Source organism: Mya arenaria, chromosome 15 (genome assembly GCF_026914265.1).
Source record: "Mya arenaria isolate MELC-2E11 chromosome 15, ASM2691426v1".
Taxonomy (NCBI): Eukaryota; Metazoa; Mollusca; class Bivalvia; order Myida; family Myidae; genus Mya; species Mya arenaria.
Window position 1 is genome coordinate 56,521,932 of NC_069136.1, and position 25,662 is coordinate 56,547,593.

Below are 25,662 nucleotides of genomic sequence, written 5' to 3' on the forward strand. Positions count from 1 at the left end.
TGTCCTTGACAACATGGTAAGATCTAACCCGAAGGTCTCAAAAAATTACCGCGGCCCCAAAATTTTACGCCTGTCCAGTAAGTTACTCTATTTTTCATTTTTCAGGTTATTAAATTAAGGTGTTAGAAAGGTATAAAAAGACTTCCTTCCTACATACCCATCCCTCAAAATATGGGTTAAAGGCCAAACAATTTCTTTTGATTGTGGCTGATCTTGCAAATACATGACTAAGAATAACATATGGAATCAAAAACACTTGAAAACCATGAAAACCAGCAGCCCATCATGTTCAAAATGAGCTGTTTGTTTTCATTGCAAACAAGTTCTAAAACACCTGTCCAGAACATGAACCAACAACACATCCTGTGTTATCTTAATTTGATTGTGCTGTGATTTCAACAAACTTTCAAGCTCAAATGGCTTATCAGTCAAACCTAATGGAGGAATATGAAAACAAAGTACAATCAATAATTGAAATGGTGATCCACAGATAGGGAATGACAGTTACCTCTAATTGTAATGATTTGAAGAATTACAAATGTGTGTAAGGATTGATGAAGAGCAACAAAAAGTACACATGCGAGTATTATAGTAAAATATCACTGTGACCAGAAAGTGTTTTAGCCATAATCCCCTGGTCATTGATTTTTTTTTATTTCTTATTTTCATTACGGAATTGAGGGGTTGATGAAGAATTTTTTTTTTATTTTATTTTTAAAAATCAATAAAAAAATTCCCTACTTTCCAAAAAATCAATAAAAATTCTTTCTTTTTTCCCCTACTTTCCCTCTGCTTTTAAAAGGCCAAACAAAAATATTTATTTATTTGAAAGTCTAGTTGTATAATTAAAGTGAGAAAACACTGAATCTTTGCAATTGTCAAAACAGCAGTATGTAAAGAATATTTTCCAACCGTAATATATTATCAATAAATATAATTATTCTCAACAAGATTCTTGAGCTTTAGGATAAGTAGAAGCCTTCATTATATCCACAAAATTAGGAGAACACCTGATCATTTCTCTTAATAACTGAAAAACAAATGAAAACCATGTTTCCTGGCCCATCTGTTTCATAAAGCTGCCAATAAAAACTTTATAGTTGCAATCCCGACACAATTAGTGGTAGGAACCATATAAAATCTGCCAGGAAAGTCACAAAATCCTAAAGATTTGTTTAGAAATCATATACATTTATATCTACATTTACAATCATACACTTTAATTGGCCCCCCAGACTTGGGGGGGAATTCTGATTTATAATCACACCATTATTGAGTGTTTATCAGAGCACATTTTTGTGTAGCTTAATTCCTTCAAATTTACTGACACATCTAAGGAAAACTTATATAATTTTTTATAAACTAAAATGGCCCGATGGTAAGATGCATGCATCATTTTGGTTTATCAAGGGGCAAAATTGAACAATTATTAAAGACATTAAATAATGTGTCCTGCGACACATCCTATCATTGAACAGTACTCACCGAGCATACAACAGAGCGTACGGTTATTCTCACCGAGCTTACAACAGACCATTCTAAGCGTAAAACAGAGCGTACGGTGAGTCTCACAGAGCGTACAATAAAGCGTAAAATGAGTCTCACTGAGCGTACAACAGAACGTACAGTGGGTCTCACCAAGCGTACAACAGGGAGTACGGTATGTCTCACTGAGCATACAGTGAGACTCAACGAGCGTACAACAGAGCGAACAGTGAGTCTTACCGAGCGTACAACAGAGCGTACGATGAGGGTCACTGAGTGTACAGCAGAGCGTACATTGAGGGTCACCAAGCGTACAACAGAGCGTATGGTGAGGCTCACTGAGCGTACAACAGAGCGTACAGTGAGTCTCACTGAGCGTACAACAGAGCGTACGATGAGGGTCACTGAGTGTACAGCAGAGCGAACAGTGAGGGTCACCAAGCGTACAACAGAGTGTAAGTGAGGCTCACTGAGCATACAACAGAGCGTAATTTAATTGCAAAATCCAATAAACATTGCCTTATTATAAAACTGACCAATTATATATAAGCTCTTAGTTTCAAAACAATTATGATACTGTAACTGGCATTAATTTTTCCTCATGAAATGTTCTTAAACAAAACATACAAGCTAAAAATATCTATCAAAGTTCTGAAATGTCACTTAGAAGCTATGCTGGACAAAACCACAGCTCCCACTCAATGCCCCATCTGGATGGCTGATTATTGACACAATATTAACACTTCAATAAGGGGCTGGAGGGGCCACAATAACAATGGGGTCCTTTGTGAGCAATTGTGTGTGTCAACTTGGGAACCTCAATTATGTAATAAATTATAATTTGTGTCCAAATCTTTTAAGCAGAATTAGATTGAATCTGTTCGAATTTGGCATAATGAATCTTTAATTGTAATCAGGTCTGGCAAATATTTCCAGAAAACAATTGTGTAGGCAGCCTACAATTTAGATTAGTTTATATGTTTTCATTTAGCTTGATAATGTCACACATTGTGTGTGTGTAAGCTAAGTATTTATACTTGCACTCGGGCCTCGGCCCATTTGGCAAGTGCTCTGATAAGATTGTTAGTCATTTTAGGTTTTCGGAACATAGTGCACAGACAGAATGTAACCCTGGTTAGCACTACCCTTGTTCTTCAATGTGCGCCAGTGTATAGCACTGTCACATGGGACCTGGCCCCACTGAACATCCCTCCAACAAGATGATTAGCATATTTAGTGGTGCGGTGGAGAAACGAACCTGTGACCCATGGATTTACAGTCATTGTGTGTTACCACTAAACCACTGATCCACCACTCATTTAAAGCTATTACTGCTTACATAATCGCCCTCTAGTTCATTTCTTGAATAGAAACATGAAGTACTGATGGTTATTTTGAGAGGCAATTATAGAGAGTGGACCCCTCAGGTGGGGCTTGTGAACCCATAAGCACTGGAACGAGGGGCCCCGCACCTTAACCACTAGACCACACACTCCTTAATTTTAATAAATATTTATTTTTAAATGATGTGTGATGACAAAAACCATTTAAGCAGTTGAACTCATCCTTCCAATATTTGAAAAATAAAATCCATTTATTAAATATAATTATTTGCAACAGATGAATTAATTTATATTACCATAAAGATAAACCCATCTAATAATTAATTATAAAGACATTAAACGAGCAACATTCAGATTAAATGCACATCCAGAAGGATAAAATGTCATCATAAATTATGAAATATCATAATTTTATTTAAACCATGCCATCATTTGAAATTATTAATTCGCATTAAAATGATGTTTAATGGTCTGAAATTTAGCTTTGTGACTTAAATAGTTTCCGTATAATAACCATTATGTCTGTTAACCACTGTCTGCAAAACACTAAATAAGACATAAATAGCTCAGTTTCGCCATATTTAAAGGGACATTATCTGCTTTGGTGTGTTCATTTATTTATATTATAAGGAATGAAAAAAAACAAAAAAACAAGAGGACCAAGATGGCCCTATATTGCTTACCTCATTGGACAAAAGATTCTAAAGTAATTGATCGGGCAAAATACTGGAAGCTGCCCGCCCAAGCGCACGCCCACTTAGTCTCAGGTGAAACTTAGTATAATAATTCTGTCCTATTTTTTTAAGGCATACAAAACCATAAATAATGTGTGTTTGTTTAAACAGTTACAAAGAGTATATTTGATGAATTTAGTGTAAAATTGTATTCTATTTCATGAGTGTCATAAAAAACACATTTTCATGGGTGGCAAATTAGGCCTCTTGTAAGCTTCCCATTTAATACCAAGCTACCTACAGGACAAAGTGCCCACAAAAATGATAACTGTGTTTCCAAAAGCCCAAAATAACAGCAATAAACATTGAAATGTTGACAACTTTCGTTTCTATGTTGACAGTTTTTGAATTCTGTTACTCTCTGACATAAAACACACCCAGACGGTGGAATGTGGTGTAGCAAATATGTTTTTTTGTGTGTTTTTTTCAATGAACTTTTTCATCATTTTAATATGTTTAAATATCACCTAAATATGCTTTTCCAGATATTCAGATTTTTTTTTACTTTTGAATACATAAAAAAACACTAGCTTAGGCCCAAAAAAGTTCTTTGTTTCCACTAACATCTTAAAATGTTTTAGGGGAGTTGTAGATGCTTAGGCATAACTTTCTTTTCCATTATTTTTTTGGAGTAAAGGGAATCTGTGACTATTAACCGACCTATATCTGGAGAAACGGGAATCTGTGACCATAAACCGACCTGTATCTGGAGAAACAGGAATCTGTGACCATTAACCGACCTATATCTGGAGAAACGGGAATCTGTGACCATAAACCGACCTGTATCTGGAGAAACGGGAATCTGTGACCATTAACCGACCTATATCTGGAGAAACGGGAATCTGTGACCAATAAACCGACCTGTATCTGGAGAAACAGGAATCTGTGACCATAAACCGACCTGTATCTGGAGAAACGGGAATCGGTGACCATTAACCGACCTATACCTGGAGAAACGGGAATCGGTGACCATAAACAGACCTGTATCTGGAGAAACAGGAATCTGTGACCATAAACCGACCTGTATCTGGAGAAACGGGAATCTGTGACCATTAACCGACCTATACCTGGAGAAACGGGAATCGGTGACCATAAACAGACCTGTATCTGGAGAAACAGGAATCTGTGACCATAAACCGACCTGTATCTGGAGAAACGGGAATCTGTGACCATTAACCGACCTATATCTGGAGAAACGGGAATCTGTGACCATAAACCGACCTGTATCTGTAGAAACAGGAATCTGTGACCATAAACAGACCTGTATCTGGAGAAACAGGAATCTGTGACCATTAACCGACCTATATCTGGAGAAACGGGAATCTGTGACCATAAACAGACCTGTATCTGGAGAAACAGGAATCGGTGACCATAAACCGACCTATATCTGGAGAAACGGGAATCGGTGACCATAAACAGACCTGTATCTGGAGTAACGGGAATCTGTGACCATTAACCGACCTGTAACTGGAGAAACGGGAATCTGTGACCATTAACCGACATATATCTGGAGAAACAGGAATCTGTGACCATTAACCGACCTATATCTGGAGAAACTGGAATCTGTGACCATTAACCGACCTATATCTGGAGAAACAGGAATCTGTGACCATTAACCGACCTGTATCTGGAGAAACAGGAATCTGTGACCATTAACCGACCTATATCTGGAGAAACGGGAATCGGTGACCATAAACCGACCTGTATCTGGAGAAACGGGAATCTGTGACCATTAACCAACCTATATCTCGGTATATTACTACTGTAGAAAATTTTAAATATAAAAAGGTCAATTTTAACATGTTCACTCAAAAAATGCAAAAATGTTTATAAATTCATTACGGAAAAAAACTCCACACTAAAGCAAAAAAGTGTATGGTAGGGAGGGAAAAAAAAAAGGTGGGTAGGGTAATTTGAAATTGACCATTTTTATTTGTTTACGCCTTATGGGCCCTTTAAACAACATGCAAAATAAGAAACATAAATTACCGAGAGCTTGGCATAATCTTCAGGATATAAATGACCAAACTATATGCAAACTCATTTGTATTTCAATAGGGGAGGGGTGTCATAATATACTGAAGAAATATCCCTTGTGTTGTAAGCGAATAATAGAATATACGTAAAACCTGTCAGATAGGCTGACAATGTCACAAATTTTGTTAATGGGGAAAAAAGCAAAATGCACGCTTTTAGTTGATATTTTTGTGTGAAAATTTGAAGTTTTTAAACCAAACTGTCTCTTAAAGGATGTGTGTTTTGACATAAAGACTAATGATATGTAAGATTTTTAGTAGAATTTCATCTAAATGCATTGCAATTCTTTTGAACTTTCACTGTTGTTAATAATATTTCATTCCAATATGGTAAAAATTCTAAATGGCTCCAGAAAACATAAAAATGTTGAAAGCCGCAAAATGTCACAAGATGTCAAACAAACAATGACTTTGGGATATATGTTTTATGTGAATAACAAACAATACCTGTAGAATGTCGATCAAAATTTTGTGACAACCTTTTTTACTATGTGTCAATATTTTGCAGGTTTAAAATTTGTGACGCACCAATATTTGATTATTGAAAATCATATAGGTAAATAATTAATTTGATTGGTTTTTAACTCACAAAATGATTATGACTATTTGCGAAAATTCATGAGGTTTCATTTAATCCGTGCAAAATTAAACAAACCTACAGAAACACTGACAAATAAAGACAAGAACTAATTAACACTTATAATATTTCAGGACATGGATAATTTAATACCTTTACAAAAGATTTAGGTTGCACCTAAAAATAATGATGACATTAATAAAGCGAGGTGTAAATTCTGACAGATACAAAATCCAGAGCCCGGATTTGCAATGGGAATTTCCTCCCCACAAAAGATAAAACAATAGATGGTTCTCCAGATTTGTTTTAAGAGCCCCCAGTGGTTCTGATCAACATTAATTTCATTTTTATCATCAGGACAAATATTATTTTGCATGAACGAGTAAGATAAGAGAATATCAAGCAACATAATACCTTATAATGGCTTCCATGTACTTCTCATAATGGTTATACTAGTCATAAAGATTGTTAGTTTAATTTGTGGAGGTATACATACTAACAATTTTTTTATATCTTTATCTAATTTTGCGTATCGTCTACATATATTTTGTCGACTACCCACTAACTGGACCAGCCACTTTTTATATCTACTGCATCACCTGATTAAAATCAATAACAGCTGACTTTTGATTTACTGAAATAAATGTATTAAAAAAAACATGAGAAATACTGCCTTCTCACTGGACAAAATATAATTTTGACCACTAATATATTTAAACAGCAGTTCTATAGTCATCAAATTTTAAGGAAATCAAATTTACCTGCGAAAATGAGTCTTCACCTAGCTTCATTTATTTCATCTTCTGAGAACTATTGCTTTTTTTCTAAATTTATATTTATATTTATCTGTTAACTGTTTCCTGTTGAAGGTCACTGTGACCTTGAACTTTGGCCCAATGACCCAAAAAAAATCAATAGGGGTCACCTGGTTGTCAGGGCCAACCTTCATGTCGAGTTTGATGACCATAGGTCAAGGAATTGTTAAGTTTGCCTTCAAGGTCACTGTGACCTTGACCTTTAACCTGATGACCCCCAAAATCAATAGGGGTCATTTACTGATCATGCCCAACCTCCAAGTCATGTTTGAGGGTCATGGGTGCAGGCATCGTCAAGTTATCACTAAGACAACCTTTTATCATTCAAGGTGACTGTGACCTTGACCATTGGCCCGATGACCCCTAAAATAATTAGGGGTCATCTACCGGTCAGGCCCAGCCTCCATGTCTAGTTTGATGCCCATAGGTCTAGGCATTGTTGAGTTATCACTCAGACAAGCTTTAAAATCCTTTTACCATTAATTGTCACGGTGATCTTTGACTACTTGTCATGCCCAACCTTCATGTCAAGTTTGATGAACATACGTCCAGGAATTGTTAAGTTATCACTCGGACAAGTTTTGGTCTACCGAAGGACTGACCGACCTACCTGCAAAGCAATATACCCCTCTTCTTCGAAGGGGGCATAATAACATACAGTCATTCCTTTTAAGTGAGTTGTTCATTTATAAATATATTCAAAGCTAAAATTATTTAAGGAAACAGATGCCTTGGATGTCTGGCAATTGTCTGTAATTAAAATAACCTGAACATTTATTAATAGAAGAAGTCTTGTATTCCGGTACATTTCTGACAGCTAGTACTCTGGGATGTTGATGTAATTCTGTTCACCTTTGAAGCACTAGGGAGAGGTTTCGCTTCATTTACCGCATCAAGGGCTCTTGAACATGCTACAAACATCTGATTGCTTTCAGACCCAGGATCTATAACATTGTCAGTCCAAAATTATAAAAAAGTGTTTCTCATCCCATCCAACAGATTTGAGATGCTTCACATCTGTGGGTCTGATCGAGCTTAATTGAGCCAAAAAACTATAATTTAGGCCCAGGTATTTCAGTACTCCACGGCCTGTTTTCAATAAGATATCTTAGTAATAAACTTTACATAGAATCTGTATGTCATACAATTTTGTTTATGTAATCACACTTCACACCTAATAGAGGTTTTTTGAAGCCTGGGCCAGTTTTCAATATTGATCTTATCCTTATCCTCTAAGACATGCCTCAGTGATTCCATTCAGCCAATTGGTCAGCTAAATATACAGACCAATCAAAACACTTAGATCCTAATCTTAAATTTAAGGTCAATCTTAGTTGCTTATTGAATACGGCCCCTAGAAATTTAGTATCTAAAATTATTTAAACTGGTTACGTAGTTCTATACATATACTATATTTGATATATAGGTCTCTATAGGTAAATATGGAATATTGGCAAAAAAAAATAGGAGGCCCGCTCCCACCAATATTACTTTTACAATTTTGGCCGAGAATCTGAGAATAGCTTTTCTTTAGCCCTTCAAGGTGTGGCCTGCATGGTATGCTGGTATAACACGATGGAAAATGCACCTCAAGTGTCCTACAAATGGTAATAGCCCAGTAAATGGGAACCTCCCGCTGATGCCAAGTGCTATGACAAGGAAAACATTTTTATATTGGCTAAAATCTACAATCCTTAAGACAAATGCTGACACTTCCATCGCCTGTAATCATTTATCATATTTATGGGATAAATTTCATAGAATAGAAATCATTTATATCTTAATGTACAACCTTTTGTTTTATAGGAATTCTTTTGACCTTGAAGAACTGAGCAAGTGTAATTTGTTATGATTAAAACGGTTAACAATGATCATAATAAAGTACATGTCAAGTACCGACAAAATCTGGAAAAAAATGAGGGTTTAACTATATAATTATAAAGGCTGTCACTTTTTAAGAATTTAATCATTTTTTTTCTGCTGTCTGACATTTAATAGTCCTGGAAATATAGAGTGAACAGATGGTTCCAGGTTTTGGCGAGAGTTTGAAGACAGAGCCATGAAAGCCGTCAAATCCTGGCACTTCTTTGGGCCAGAGTCAACCTTCTATTGGTGGAGGCAATTAAATCAATGACCCTTGGTTTTTATTGTTTTAGCATTATCTTACTTTTTTGGATGGAGGTTTTTTCTACGATTAAACAAGGGCATCTCATGTCCTAACTGAGTGGATTACTTTTGTTTTTGTTATTTTACATGCATTTTTTGTCTTTTGTATTTTTCGTAGTGGATTTCAAATGTCAGGGTAGTTATATTATAATATGTAATGGTAGTAATTTGGTGACGTTATTAGTTTATAGAAAATTAGACTATTAACATTTGGCCACTTTTTCTGGTACCATATATGGGGCCATATGCCCCGATACCTCAGTGGTAGAGCATTCGCTTCAGGTGCGGAAGGTTGCCGGTTCAAACCCCGGCCCTGTCAAACTGAAAGACGTTATAATATGGTATACCGGCAGTAGCGGACCCTTGCCTGATGTGCAAGGTGTGCTCCTTAAATTGAGTCATTCATGGTTTGATAAATGCACCTTTAATGAAAAAATAAACTGTTAACAAAAAAAATCAAGACAATTTGTCAGGGCATTTCCAGCATTCTACGTTTTTTTATTATATATTTTTTGTCTTTGAATGAGCCAATTTTTGCGAAAATCCATGGAAAAGACTGCTGACAAAAAAAATTATATTTCAGTCCAAAAATTGATTTTTTATGCATTTTTCTTAAACCGTTAATAAGGCCACTACTTTTATATAAATTGGTTTACAAAACCGGCGGGTCTAATTTTCCAAAAAGTACAAAAAAAAAAAAAAAAAATGAATTTCACTATTTTTTCAAAATTATTTTCCCGACCGTATTGATTTTGGTGCGAAAGGAAAGAAAAACGCACAGATAAGAGTACGAATGCAGTAGATCTGGACTGGTTTGTTGTTCCGTGGCCGTATTTGCCAATTTATAGTGATAGCATGTGAGCCAGTCAACTGTTATGGCAGCGCCGATGGCAATGGCGGAATTGACGATAGCAGTCATTCTTTGTATGAAATAATTAATTAAGATATGCAGGAGTTGTTAAAATAACAATAGCAATAAACATTGGCAAATTTAACAGCCGACACAAACAATAACTGTCATGTGATTGTTGTTATTCCCCGCCAATTTAGGTCATGAAAATATTGTTGTTAATAGATAAAAAATAAAATGCCATCGAATTAGTAGACACAAATATCTGTAAATTATGTGTGAGAAAAACATTTTATAACATTTTATGGTTAAATATCAAATAACAGTGCACTAAGTGTGAGTGGTGAAATCGAAAGTAAAATTTCTAAGTTGATACCGGTGACCTAATTTCACAAGTTCGGTCGATGGTGTTTATGGATTTGAAATCACAAAATGGTTTGGAAATACTTGTTATTGAGTCATGTAAAGCTTGTGTTTATTCTAGATTACATGTTTATTCATGTTTGGGTTAATAGTAGAGTAAAAACAATGAAAGAGTTGAACACATGTCTCGATGACATTTTAATACTAATGCCATGAGTTGTGTGCAAAACATTTAGATAAAACTACACGGAAAACTATTTTGAATAAGTCCATTTCAATTTGTAATGAACTTGATATTTCACTATAAATGAGATTTCTTGTTGTAACCAAGGAATACTCTTTAAAATGAAAAATAAACAAGCATGAAGTATAGATGCCCTGTGAACTCGTGTATACACAAAATGGCGGAGTTGGGAGAAGATGAAAATATCCGATACATAATTATGGATTTCTCTGTTACTATCATTGGTACATAATGTTAAGTCACATGCAAGATTTAATATTTTGTTATGTGATTTTTATGTACTGATGTGGTAATTTGATGCAAGATTTGAATTTGAAATGGATTTGGTGAACATCCCATGGTAAATATCCCGGTCCGAAAATATCCGAACTTAGCATGGATCGGGTTACACACAACTAGGACCCACCATGGTAAAGGTTATTAAAACTCAAATCTAGGTCTAGTTTGGTTTTTAGTTTTTCAGGAATTGTCTTCATAAAATGTTACTTCCTTATTTACAAAATTGGTAATTATTTCACTTTATTGGCATTTTCCAATATTGAAATAACTGAAACAATGTTTAGAAAATATTATGTATTGTTTTAATACAGTGCAATTTTTTGTATTTTAATGCGTAAAATTGCCTTCTCTTTTTTTCTATTTAATATTGTTCAGTTTAGTGTTCTGCATTCACTTTTGCTTTAGCATACCCTTGAAACTTAACAAATGTCTTGCTGAGTGATATTCAATGTATCTTTGATAAAAAGTGTAGTTTATACATGTAAACATGTTTTATAGTCAATTTCATTGATGTTTTATATGCACAGTATGTAAGATTTAAACTGTATGTTTAATTAGAATTTTGAAACTTTGAGTGTATTAAAACATGCATTAATAGCAGTTTAAAAATTTAAAATGTCATGTAAATATAAATTTTCAATGTTTTTATGTTGTTCTCTGATTTTTACCCTTTAAGAGTATGTTTTGTGACTTTTAACCTTTTTTTTTTTTCTTTTTTTTCGACCGCCCGGTGGACTTTTTGTCCCAAAAATTCTTGTAAACCAAAAAATAAAAAAGGAGTGGCCTAACGGTTTAGGCTATAATACATTAATTTTCGAACGAAATATGGAAATATTCTCTGGTCTGATTTTTTGTCAGCAATCTTATATTATTGGTTTGCAGATATTTACGCAAAAATTTGCCCTTTCCTAGTCAAAAAATGAAAAAGTTGTTAAAATGGTAAATCTGTGAGAGTGCAGCATTAAATGAAATTTTGCCTATATATATATATATGTAATTTTCTAACATCACATTTTTATGTGCCTTTCTTATCAATAACAATTGCATGACATCTGATCTAATTTTCGAATGGATATTTAAGGAATGAATTGCGGGGTTGATGTCATTATCGAGGTATTGACGCAATTGGGTTGGTCAATGTGTGTGGAGTCCGAAGGACTACACGCGTACTTTGACCAACCCAATTGCGTTCATATCCCCGATGATGATATCAACCCTGCAATTCATTCCTTATATTTACACCAATAGTTCATTATTTCATTTAAGACTTATTAAAAAAAATCTTCATTTCATTTAAGAAAACCTTTAAGTAATCTGTTCTTACCCATTCTGTAAATAGAACGACCCGACTATAACCGGAAACATTTTTTACAAATGACGTCACAATAACGCGGGAAAAGATCAACCACTTGAAATCACTTTAAAACGTAAAATTGAAACACTTCTGGTAGCATTATATTTAAAATATAATAAACTAACATTTTTAAAAATGTGATCTATATTTTACGGGACCTGCAGACAAAATACAACCAATAACAAGATCAATAGCTTTCATGTATATTGTTATGCAATGAATTACGATCCGAACATATCTGAAGATGTTGCGTTCATCGATTGATGAACGCAATTGCCGAAAGGCAGTGTATTTAAGGAATGGAAGTTGAGGTGTAAATATTTCTTAGTAGTTAATTTGATTATCTATTTCGAAGAAAATAGCTTAATTTGTCAGTTTATAGGTATTTTTTTTTTGCTTTTGCAAGTAAGAGTTTAAATCTAAATTTGTGACACAGCGCGCTTCACATTTAATTGCAATTCTTTATTTTACCATATATATTGTCATTAAAATGGCTACACCCCTGAGTTATCAGTACTGAAGGGGGTTGAAATTCAAGTATAACCAAATACTGTTAAAGACATAATTATTCAATTTTATTCAAAAATGACAAACTTTGTACTTAACAGGAGTGTGTTTTTCACTGACATAATTCCATAAATTGCATTTTTATAATTGCCATTCTTCAAAAATAAAATTTAACCTCAGATTATGTCAGTATGTAAACTGTATCATGTTAAGTTATATCATTTAAATACCAGCATTTTTTTTTCTTCAATACTATCATGTCACCCCATTGCAGCTATAATTTCATGAGAAGGTTATGAGTATGGCACTTAAATGACTGGATAATGCAATGTCTTAACATTTGATACAGAAAATTGCCAAAAAAAGAGCATAATTTCACAAAACTCATTGACCCCTGAACTCCTATGTAAAAAGATCTACGGAAGAGTCACATTTTCTTCGTGGAGTCATTCTACATATAGTTTAATTATAATACAGGGCTTTTTCTGCCCATTTTGGGAAAAAGACCCTGGACATTTTGGGAAATTTGCGGTCATGAAAATGCCGAAATTGGGAAATTTTACAGTTAAAAGAAAAAGCTGTCTAGTCTCCTGCGAATAACGTAGGAAATGATTTAATATTAGTTTATTTCCCTTTATTTATTTCTGATGATTGGGAAAAATATCTTATATTTTGCTTTGGGAATGGGTCCGATAGTCGGACCCGTGGGTACAATAGAAAAAGCCCCGAAATACCACATTCAAATTATTGCATTTTTTACTGTCATGTATATTTAGTAAACACCTTTTTTTATTTAAGAAGGAGGAACAATAATATTTCAGATGAAAAAAATATATGATAAATTTTATAAAATTGCACACTTTTCTTAACATTTAAATAAATACAAACTAAATTACTTATCTGTTTTAATTCAAAATTAAGATTTAAAGTATTCTAAGTATTAGTTCTCCGTGGGGACACATTCAGTGCAAAGTAACAGCTTCCTAATTAAAAATTTGGAACTGATTGATTTTTCTTTTAATTTTTAACAACAGTTATTTTTAATACACTTATTTTTATCAAATGTAGTCATATCCTTTATTATTTGAATCTATTATCTTGTTTATTTTTTGGTGTAAAAATATTGCGAGTTTAACTTCAAATTGAAAAAACACACATTTATTATGTTGAAAAATTTCACTGACATGCTTCAAGAATATGTACATACGGCACAAGGCCATTTTTTTGCTCACATTTACTATAATTTACAACATGCCGACGATTGTAAGTAATATAAATGTCTCTAATTTCTGTGATGATCTCACAAGCTAAAAGCAAACGTTCCACTAAAATAACACAACCTGCACAATTGAGAGCCTCTCAAATCTTCCAAATATCATAAGAATTCAAAACACTGTCATTAATATGTGCAAATTATTATGGACCACCAGGCAGGTGGAGATAGTGTTACAGTTTGCTGCATTTCCCTCCGTAATAAATGTTCAACATTTAAAATCTCTTAAAATGTTATGTACTTTTGAGTTTCTACTGCATTTTCCACATTTTATATTCTTGTGCAACGATGTCTTTAGGTTTTAGTGTATGATTACTTAAGTAATTTATAGATTATGACAAATAATTATTGCGCTAAAAATTACGTTTCATTGCAGTGTGTGTTTTTCAGCCCACCAAAACTGAATCTCCTGAAAAATTGTATATTTTTTCCCTACCAAGCTAAAAAATCCCCTTAAATATTTTTTTGATTTTTTTTTTGGAGGACTGGTCACTGTTGCATTTACCTTCTAACATTTATAGCTGATGTTGCAATGATAGTGCCATTCATAAATATATGGATATATTTGTTGAATATATTGTGATATAATGTCAGAAACATTCCATTATCCTTTTTGTTCCTTAAAGGTTTAAAGCTTTTGTAAATGCGGAAATTCAATTTTGCAAACTGCAAGAAATCTTTTTTTAAATTCATTTTAAAAGAGCAAAAGGAACGAATTTTAAAATTTTGTGGATTTTTTTTCCAAGGTTTTGATCACTTCAAAATATTCAGCAGACAGCTTGTTGTGATAACAAAATGATGAAATCTACAGAGCTGTTCATTTTAAACCCAATAGATAAAATTCAAATTGAAAACCACATTTTCCAAGCAAAAAAAAAAAATGCCTCGAATAACGAATTACGACATTAGAGAGTTTATAATTTACATTAAAAAAATATTTTCCTAATGCATTGTCAAATACCAAAACGCATTGTTCTGGTGAACATAAATGCATTATAAGTAACATTTTATAATTAAGACCTTAAAATTTCAATTAAAAACTTGTGATGAATGTCACCTGTCCACAATAATATCAGAAACTTAAAGGGAGATAACCCATGGGACTGGTTTTCCTTCTATGTAAGATTTTGATGATATGACATTATAATTCTTAATGATTAAGAATGGGGGTAGCAAATGAGCCCTTCTTTATCAATACGATTTTACTTCTGGTTATCTAACTTTCTTAGAATACAACCTCATTGGCTGATGCATTGTCAACGCAAAATCTGACACAGGGATCATCATGTATCGGATGATTAGTGGCACTGAGTAGGGGGATTGACTCAGCCAAAGTGGAAACAGGGATCATCGTGTATTGGATGATCAGTGGCATGGAGTAGGAAGATGAAACTCTAAAGACTTTCAAAAGTGGAAATTCATAATGATTAAGCCTAAGTACTTAATGATTTCCATTTGGCGATTTATTGGCTGAAAATTTTACTAAGGTGTATTCTTAATCTAATATCAGAACAGTATGATACACATACATGTGTATATATAATCTATATTTCTTGCAATAGCCGGGATATGTCCCTTTAAGAGAGAAGTGCAAGATTTTGTCGATTCATACCATAATTCAGTACTTTTCCCATTCAACTGCGATTTCCTTGAACTAAAGTTATATAAAACGTGAGGGAAATTAATTATTTCACTAATGACTATGCTAACAAAAAAACTCTGAAACATTTCACAATGAAAAATTCTGACAGCTATTATTAAAAAGGTATGAGTAATATATTTAAATGAGACTTAGTACACCCACAATAATTTGTTTATTCTATTTCAAATGTCATGATGTTTTCTCCTTGAATATTTTTTTTAATCATATCCATATGAAAGCAATTTCTGTTAGAATTCTGTTCTTGTTTTTTAATGTACATTATATTCTGGTCCAACATATAATCATGATGAAGAAAGCACTCTAAAAATATATGTCAGGGAAATGCATGGTTCAGGATCGTCCTTATACTTGAACATCATTCTATAATGTATAAAGCATACATTTTCAGAGGAAAAGAAACAGTCCATTATAATGTTTCTTTTCCTCCAAAAGTATTCTGTTAATCCTTAAAGTTGCGCAACTTATTAATGTGTTGGCCTCAAATAAATATACTCACAAAAACGTACCACACCCTGAAAGTTATTTTGCCTCCCCTATTGCCATTTTTTAAGACGTTAGCTAGTAAAACACCAAAATCAAACACACAAAACTTAACCTATATACCTACCCATCATTGGTGAGGCAAAAACAATAACTGTGGCCTTATAAGGACATTTGAACTCATAGATAGTGCCTTAAAAAATATATTTTTTGGTTCAGGTTACCCAACCCTACCTTACCCGACCCTACCTTACCCGACCCCTACCTTACCCGACCCTACCTTACCCGACCCTACCTTACCCGACCCTACCTTACCCGACCCTACCTTACCCGACCCCTACCTTACCCGACCCTACCTTACCCGACCCTACCTTACCCGACCCTACCTTACCCGACCCCTACCTTACCCGACCCTACCTTACCCGACCCTACCTTACCCGACCCTACCTTACCCGACCCCTACCTTACACGACCCTACCTTACCCGACCCCTACCTTACCCGACCCTACCTTACCCGACCCTACCTTACCCGACCCTACCTTACCCGACCCTACCTTACCCGACCCTACCTTACCCGACCCTACCTTACCCGACCCTACCTTACCCGACCCTACCTTACCCGACCCTACCTTACCCGACCCTACCTTAGACCAAATAGGCACTGACCCTACATTCTTTAACATAAAGCCTATTTAAAAATAATAATAAATAAATAAATTAAAAAGCCTAACCTACGTACCCTACCTGTTTTTAAAAAGGATGTTACCCTAACCAAACCATTTTAATTTTATTTGGCCTAGGTTCAAAGGTCAAATTGAGAAATTCAAGCTGACTCAATACACAATACCAACTAAAGCAGTTTGTGAGTTCTGTGAATACTCAGAACACTAAAAAAAACACACTAATATATATACTATTTATATAGCAGAGCTGAGTGTAATCCACCATTAACATGGCTATAAAATCTGACAACAATATTGTCATCGGCTCAATAGTGTGCAATCAAACTGCCGATTCTGTATACTTAGAAGACAAAAAAATTTCAGGGTCTTTACACAGGTTAACAAGAACCAACATTACTGACACATCTAATAAGCCTTAAAAATCATACCATGGCGTGCAAGTAATTAAACATTTGCAAGATGTACTCAATGAATTTTTTACTGCCAAAAAGCTCACTTCAGAATATTGTTGTTTTACAAGAGTGCAAAATGACGGGTGAAATCGACACCGTTCTATCTCCCTCTTCATCTAATGTCAGTTAAAACCTTTATACCTTCATCTGTCAAACTGTTCATTAAGGGCGGGGGTAATGTTATGTTTGTTTACAGTTCATCTCGCTACTGAAGACGATGTTGATTATTACTGGTAGGTAGAAATGATTCCATGTTTATTGTTCTAAATGCAGCAGTGGTGCAAGTAATCAAATTGCAGGAAAGATCGAGCCAAGGGTTTAATACCTGAAATACCGTGCAGAATTAATGCTTTCTACTACATCTGTTTTTCCTCTCTGTAAAACTGTTAATGAACTATTAAAACCAGAAGGGAGGCAATTGCATTTCTTGCATAGGTTACAGGCCAGAAATGTTAGTATGGTGCCATATCTATTACAATTCTGAGTCAGTTTAAAACAGGACTGCTGCAGAGATCATCAACCATTCGTGGGGTTACCAAGCCAGATGGTTCCAAAAATCTTCCATATTTAAATATTGTTAGGTCTCATCTCTAATTAACATTACCCGTCTGAGCAAGTTTAAAAACATACTCCCTGAGTGCATCAACCATTCGCGGGGTTACTTAAAGCTTGAGAAGGAACCAAAACCTTCCTTGTTCTAACATAGCTTGGTACTGTATCTTCTAACGCATCTGAGTAAGTTAGAATATATCTCCCCCCAATTTTTTGTGGGGTTACCAAGCCAGAAGGTACCAAAGTCTTCCAAAAAATTATTTTAATATCACTACGTATCTGCTCTAATTAGCTTTACTCATTTGAGTAAGTTAAAACATATCTCCCCTAGGGCATCGAACATTTAATTTTGGGGCTACTAAGAGAAGGTTCCAAAACCTTCCATATTTCAAGATGGTCCGGTATCTTCTGTAATTAACATCTGAGTAAGTTAAAACATACTTACCCCCAGTGCATCAACCATTCGGAGGCTTCCTAAGCCAGAAGGTAATAAAATCTTCCATATTTTAATATCACTGATATCACATTGATTGTCTTAAAATGCCAGAGCTTTAACACCTAATTTATGTGTTCTTACAACACACATCAAAGATGTGGATAACTAAACTGGACATCCAAACCGACAAGAAAGAGCTGGAATTTGTTTTTGAAAGAATTTGAATAAGGTAAGAACTGACAAAAAGATGATGTCATAAATGAGTAATATTATGCTTACAAGAAGTTTTGGGCCAGGATGAAAACCATAGCATAACTCTAGTTATAATAACTCAGCTCATGCCTAAAAAACATGTTTTCAATAGCATGCCAGAGAACAACTATCTTTTCATTGATAAATCTGCAATTAGCTAATGAGGGCTGATAAGAGCTTGTACATAACAATCAGCAGAAGGCGTTTCACATCATTTTCGGTTTAAAACTCTTCAGAGCCCGAGAAAAATGGTAAGTGGCCTTCCACTCACTTTCAACATATGTAATTTGATCAAGAATTATCAGCAGATGCATAAGGCTTATATATTGTGAGAAATAGACAAAAAAACAATCATGGAGGGAGTGCCGATGCTTGTCAGTTGGAACTCCTCAGCCTTATTCCTTGGAAAACAACCTCGCATGTCTATGGACAGTTTACAGGGTTAGAAATCTTAACATTTAACTACGCTGCAAGAAAATTGTGTAGTAATTTCAAGTAATCACTTAATTGGGAATCTTAATTATTTATGTAAGAATACACTTCACTCAGGCTATCAATTTTAACTAATTTATACAAAAAGTTTGTTAAAACACTACATTAATTTTAAACTATTATTTAAAATTTTACAAACTACTTCTCCTGATCATGTACCTCCAAACATCCAAGGTTGTTTTCAATGGTGGTGTTCCAAAGAAATGCTTGTCTGTAGTGTAATTTTGATTTTTCTTCAATCAAACAGGGGGGGGGGGCAAGAATGACCATTATTATTACCAGAGTTACGGACCTTGCTTTACATGTGCATATTAGACTGGCAACATGTATACCAAGTTTCATTTGAATGTCTTGAACAGTTTTTGAGTTATGGTTAACACATCAACGACACCATTTGGCAGACTCACACTAGTCCAACTTTTTACTTAAAAAAAAGATGAACTATCTAAAGGTTGGAAAAACAGACAAGATACAGAATTAGAAATTATTATGACTTGAAATAATGAACAAATTGTGTGCCTTCAAGTGAGATTAACTTCAGATTGAACTCTAATCCATCAATGCCATTCAACAATCAAGTTATAGAAATAAGCACTAAGCAATCATGGCCTATGATTTTCTATAATTGTCCAACCACATAGCCGTAGTTGACTTCCCATTTCTTGCGTCCAAATCAATAAATAATTATAAACTACATGTTTGACAGAGGCATCAGCAGCTTATTAAATGTTTCCCCCCCAATAATCATGTGGGTATTAGAAATTCAGAGCACATAGTCCTAACAAGGGACTCATTTTATGGAATAACAGCAAAAACATGCCACAGAAAGCGATTTTGATAAATTGTTATTGATTTGCCATGAAAAACACATATATCTCCCCAAAATTGCCTAGTAATGAGGATGAAATAGGGATTAAGAGCGCATCCAACTAATGCGCTTTAATATTCAGTTGATTCTGTGGGGATTTCTCCTCAGAATTATCTGCTTAATGTTCATTAACTACTATTGAAGTCAGGGAAAGTAAGGCAGTTATAAAAATTTCAGCAGGAATTACAGCATTCAAGACTACAATAAAGAGATCGAAAACAATATTTCTTCCAAGATTTCTCACTGGATATCAGCAAAAAATATTATATTATAAAAACGTTTATTTCACATTAAGAGCATCATGTTGCGATAAAAAGATAGGATATGCATTCTGTGAACATTACAACAAATTTTAAGCAATAATAATAGTCATTATTTGGTTTTGATACAACCCAATGCCAAAAAGTCTTTTTTCCAAATGTTGAAAAACAAATCAAAATGAGAAATTCTCAAAAAACACACATTCACAAGTGTATATATAAAAAAAAATCCTTATTTTGTGAACAAAAATCCACCAGTATAGGTCATATTCTCAAAATACCGAAAAAAACAGCCTAAGAAGTTTTCATCAGACAGACTTCATACAAAATCAAGTCTCAATTTTACTCCACAGTAGAAGACTTTTGAAATAATATTTTTAATGATTTAACAAACACTTCTTGTCAAATTTCCGTCTGCTTGTTGCCTGCACAATAAATCAATATTCTTATACTTCATCAATTCAAGTCTACCAAGGGTGACAGCAAAAAGATTGGTGGTGACATTAAATAAAGCAGCACAAATACTGGGTTTTCTTAACATGTAAGACAGAAGGTCAGGCTTACTTTTTTAGTGTTCAGCGCAAAATGCCTATCAAATGCCAGTGTGCATACCTGAGCTTCTAAATACCTCACTTAATAAATCCAATTAATGACTGAAATTTAGTGGATAATTTTGTTACTTAATATAATTTGGCAGCTGACATCTTCTGAGTGGGTTTTTGGTTTCCCAGAGCTTTTCTAAATGAAATAATGTGAATCTGACCGGCAATTCTATTGGTGGAGGCATGAACGTAAACACTACGAACGTTTTCACTCTCACTCCTCATAATAATTCTACCCACAAACCTTTTGTGCACATCTTCTTCCTACGCAGGTTCAGTACAGTCACGTTGGACGCAGAGAAGATGCTGATGTTCATCTGTATGTGAACGTCCACTTCTGTAGTCAACGCTCCCGTGCATCGGAATGTAATCTTGAACTCTGCAAGAGAAAGAAGACACTTAATCGACAGGTAGACATACAATGCTACTGTTCATCATTCTGTTTTGAGGATTCCGCTTCTGATTATTCAATGGTCCAGTGCACCAGAATGTAATCATGGCTTGCAAAAGATACATTTTATTAACTTGTATGTTGTAAAATATTGGAACGACTATTACTAGATTTGAGCTCACAATTTAGCATTTTGACTTTTTTGTAACACCAGTTTTAAAAGTGTCCACCTCTCACTAAAGAGGTTGTTGGTTTGAGCACCACCAGGGGAAAGTTCTCTTGCCTTCTCAAAACGGACATAAGTATTGCATGGTTTCTGGCCAGGAAACCGACTATTGTGATTCAAAGAGCTTATAGCGGTCCTCTTTATCGATCTACACTTGAATTTCAACTTCATGTTTAACAACTTTGTATTAACATTAAAAAAACTGCCGTCTTGGTCTAATTACTCTGTGTTTTACCATACCATTAGGTGTCTATCAACCCTCTACTTACTGGAGAGCTTATTGGGAACCATGCCGTGTGGGTCTAAACTGGGTGTTTTTTACCATACCATGATTTGTTTATCAACCGTCTACTTACTAGAGAGCTCATTGGGAACCATGCCATCTGGGTCTATACTGGGTGTCGGCATGTCCATGGCGGTAGGGTTGAACACCTTAACCGCATCTTGTAAAACATCTGTAACAAGCAGAAGGACAAATTTGTACACTCTTCTGAAGACCAAGCATTGGTAATTTCCATTTTCTTATCAGTATTAAAACTCCACCAAGTTTTAAAGGCTTCTGTTAAAAGAAGAAATGCAGCGCATGAAATGAAAACTTAATAGAATTAATAACTTGTACTGAACTAATTATTAAATTGCAAATTTCTCATGTGACCTCAGTACAAGTTAATTATAAGAAATAGCTAGATGACATGAAGTAAAGAATGGGAGGATTGAGCAAAGCGAGCAAGCCCTTCTTAATCATTAAGATATTACTTCAGGTCATCTAACTGACTTAGAATACAACCTCATTGGCTGATACATTGTCAACGCAAAATCGGACGCACAAAGTATATAATTGGGTACGTTTCAGTAGGCGGACCTTGCGCGAAAATTGACATTCTTAATGATTAAGTCTACTTCTATCTGCAATTTCATTGGCTGAAAATGTAGGTTGTATTCTAAATTCTATTTCTCTTTGGAAACAAACACTATAGTCTTATAACTACTTTCCATGGAAGTTTCATAAAAAATCTTAGGAGATTTTTCACAGCATAGAAATGAACTTGAAAATTTCTCCGAAAAAGTACGAAATTGCTCTCAAGTAGGAAAACACACCTAAACACTATGACCAAAAATATTCTTAATAAAAAAAAATCATTGACCCACATCTGGAGGTTTAGGACGGAGATTTTGCCACGTGAAGAAGATGGAGTCGATGTGTGTCGGTATTGGCATGTTAAACGACAGCGCATACTTGTTGAGGATGCCGTTACGTACATAGTACAGCTCGGAGTCTGGAATTCCTGAAAGAAGAAAAGTTATGGAAAATTATTTATTTGGGTTTTACTTAAAAAAATCACCTTGATTGTAAAGACAGCTGAAAGCTGATTTGGAACACTCTTGAGTCTGTATTGCCGGCAAAAACCTGCTAGTACTGGTGTCCTTGACTTGAGAGGCAGAGACTGCCTGAGGATCGAACCCACGACTTCTGGGTCTTTTATCACTATACCTCTCTTGCCCTTTTTTCTATTGACGAGTCAACTTAGAATTTCAAACTCAGAGTATAAAACAACCATTTATAAATAAATACATCAATGTTTGGTGTTTTTGACAACAATGTTTTATGTCTTTTATCATTTAAAATTGACAACAAATACCAGCCTAATATTTCCCCAATTTGCTATTTTGGGGGCCTAAATATACGTAATGTTCTGAAGTGTTTACATCGATAGACTGAAAACCTAACCAAGATCAGCTATTAGCATTTTAAGCATTTCAACATCATTTGTAATTGTCTGAAACATTTTAAACAGTGGAACTGTAAAAAAATATTCTGAAAGTCATATGGCTTTTAAAAGAAATATGAAGAACAAAATCATCTGGATTATTCATAAAAAACATCATTTAAACCATCTTGTCAGTTAAAGGTTCTCAAATTTCTGAGAATTACATCTTTTTCATATCTTCAACAAGGCGCACACTGTTTCAAGACACTTGACCTAGGTACTTATACTGAAATAAAAGTAAATAACAAACATTCTAATCTAACAAGTACACTATTAGAATTTTGAACATTGCAATGCATTCTGGGTGAAATTATCCTTTACCCTGTATATCCACAGGGCCAGTAGTATTAAGATTTAAAGTTATAATGGCACAACTTGGGAAACATGCCCCCATCCTAGAAAATATTATGGTTTTAGATGCAATATCATGAGCGGTTAAATGGTGTTGAAGTCCCATCCACAAGAAAATTTGGGCTTAAACTTCAGTCATATTACTCGTTGTGGTGTACGCATCTATACATTTCTTTACATATTCACGTTCAACAACCTCACTTAGACAATTTGTTGTTGTAGTTGTTTTTTGTTTTGTTTTTATTGTTTTTGTGCTGGTAGGAAGGGAGGACTGGGTATGTCCTTGCCAAATATAACATGTAGACCTAGTAGTTTCATGTGATTTTTTACTTCAAGCTATCAGTTTCTTCTTGTACTTCTTCCATATACTGAGCTGGGCTCTTATTAGGGCGTACTTAAAGCTCAATCAGTCTGCGTGGGAGTAAAATGTTTAAAACTTTAAAAATTATAATTATATACAATTTTGTGTATCACCGGTGTTAATAGGAGGCAGGCTGCTCAATCAAGAGCGCCTTTAAGGCATTCATGCTCAAGTTTTAAAGTTTTTCCACAACTTTAGCTGCAGCCACCACCTACGCCTGTAACAAACAATTGCAGCTTACACAGCCACTTAATTATAAGCCATGTGACAACTTTTTTCTTAGAAAAAAACAGACAAGCTACCTAATTATCTGACAATTCTACAAATTGCTAAAGAACCAGTTGTTATATACAAAACAATAACAACACCATGTATTTCAAAGGTTCCAGAGTTACCAGGAAGTTTATTAGTACTGGGGTAATAACAAGTAAACTCACACCAAGCAAGCACAAGAGATCTAGATCTGGGTTGTTTCATTGCTAAACAAGATATCTGGCTTTCCTCTTCTACTATTATATTACTTCCTCGATATATGAACTTGATTGGAAACCATTGTTTCGGGATTTGTTTGCCTATTAATATTCTTGGTAGGAGAGGAATTCTTAAAGAAAACGAAAATTTCATACAATTGCTCCAGACAGACGCTTCATTATTTCAGCCAGTTCAAAGAAAGGGCAAAGAGAGATCTATTTTATGACTTTTCATCTTTTGATTCCAAGCATATAAAATAGGGATGAATTTGATTTTGTTTTTTTGTTTGTTCATAAAGTCTTGCTTTTAAACAACAATAAACCTATTTTTTAACCTGAGGACACTAACACAAAACTGATACTTTAATTTTAAAGCACCTTTAGGCCATTTTTTTTTTATTTATTGGTTAACGGATTTTTTTGAAAAAATGTTGGACGGGTGGTGCGAAAAAAAAAAAAAAAAGGATTTCATGCTCATACTATTTTTTTTTACAATACATGTACATGTATTTTTCATAGCGTTTGTGTTTGAAACCCAAAACCAAAAGATCAAAATAACAACAAACAGGAAAGACATGTTCATAGATACATATGAATAACATTTGAAATGCTTACGTATGTTTTGATTTCTATGTAACACAATGTCTTCAATGCCTCAATATTATAATGAATATTGATATGTTCAAATGCTCACTTTATCATACACTTATGTTTGGCTTAACAGTCCAATTTTCTCTCCTACCAATTTCAAATTCAAATTAATGTAATCATTAAATAAGCATTTTATACACTTCCACCCAAAAATAATGCACCAGTCAATTGTTACCACAGCCCCCCAGGTCAAGGGGTATACTGGGGATAGCCGGGGAAATGGGCCATGTTTTTACCTTCCAGGTGGCCCGCAGTGCCGGGTGAATGGGGTGGTTTTGTTTTCGTGACAAATATAGTGGGGAATGGGTCTTACATAGAGTCCCTTGGGTGCGGGGGCATTTGGCAGGGGTTTCACCAGTAGTTCATCCCCGCAGGGCGGGGACTTGCCTGGGCTTGGCTAGACCGAAAGTCAAAGTACCCCCTATTTCCCGGACCTTGGGGGGGGGGCTGTGGTTACAATTGACTGGTGCATAATGTCACATTTTAAGTCAATATTATTACCAACTTTCAGTTTTACTGTCACTTTTTGTTGATGTTTTTTGAAGCACATCCTCATTGCAAGAGTTTTCCTATTTGCAACACTATTTCCACATATCAACCTTACAATGAAAAAAATACCAAAAAAAAAAAAAATCATTTTTTTTTTTTTGAGTTTTGGAAATAACTGGGCGGCGGAT

The 25,662-nt window shown here is 34.6% G+C and overlaps 1 protein-coding gene across 1 annotated transcript in view; it reads right to left on the reverse strand.

Annotated features, from left to right (window-relative positions):
• The window catches only part of LOC128219922 (tyrosine-protein kinase RYK-like), a 95,132-nt gene that overhangs the window by 51,358 nt on the left and 18,112 nt on the right, over positions 1-25,662 (reverse strand). Inside the window, 4 exon segments of the mRNA XM_052928098.1 lie at positions 21,011-21,145; positions 21,740-21,820; positions 21,823-21,838; positions 22,533-22,669. Coding sequence (XP_052784058.1) covers positions 21,011-21,145; positions 21,740-21,820; positions 21,823-21,838; positions 22,533-22,669 — 369 coding nt within the window.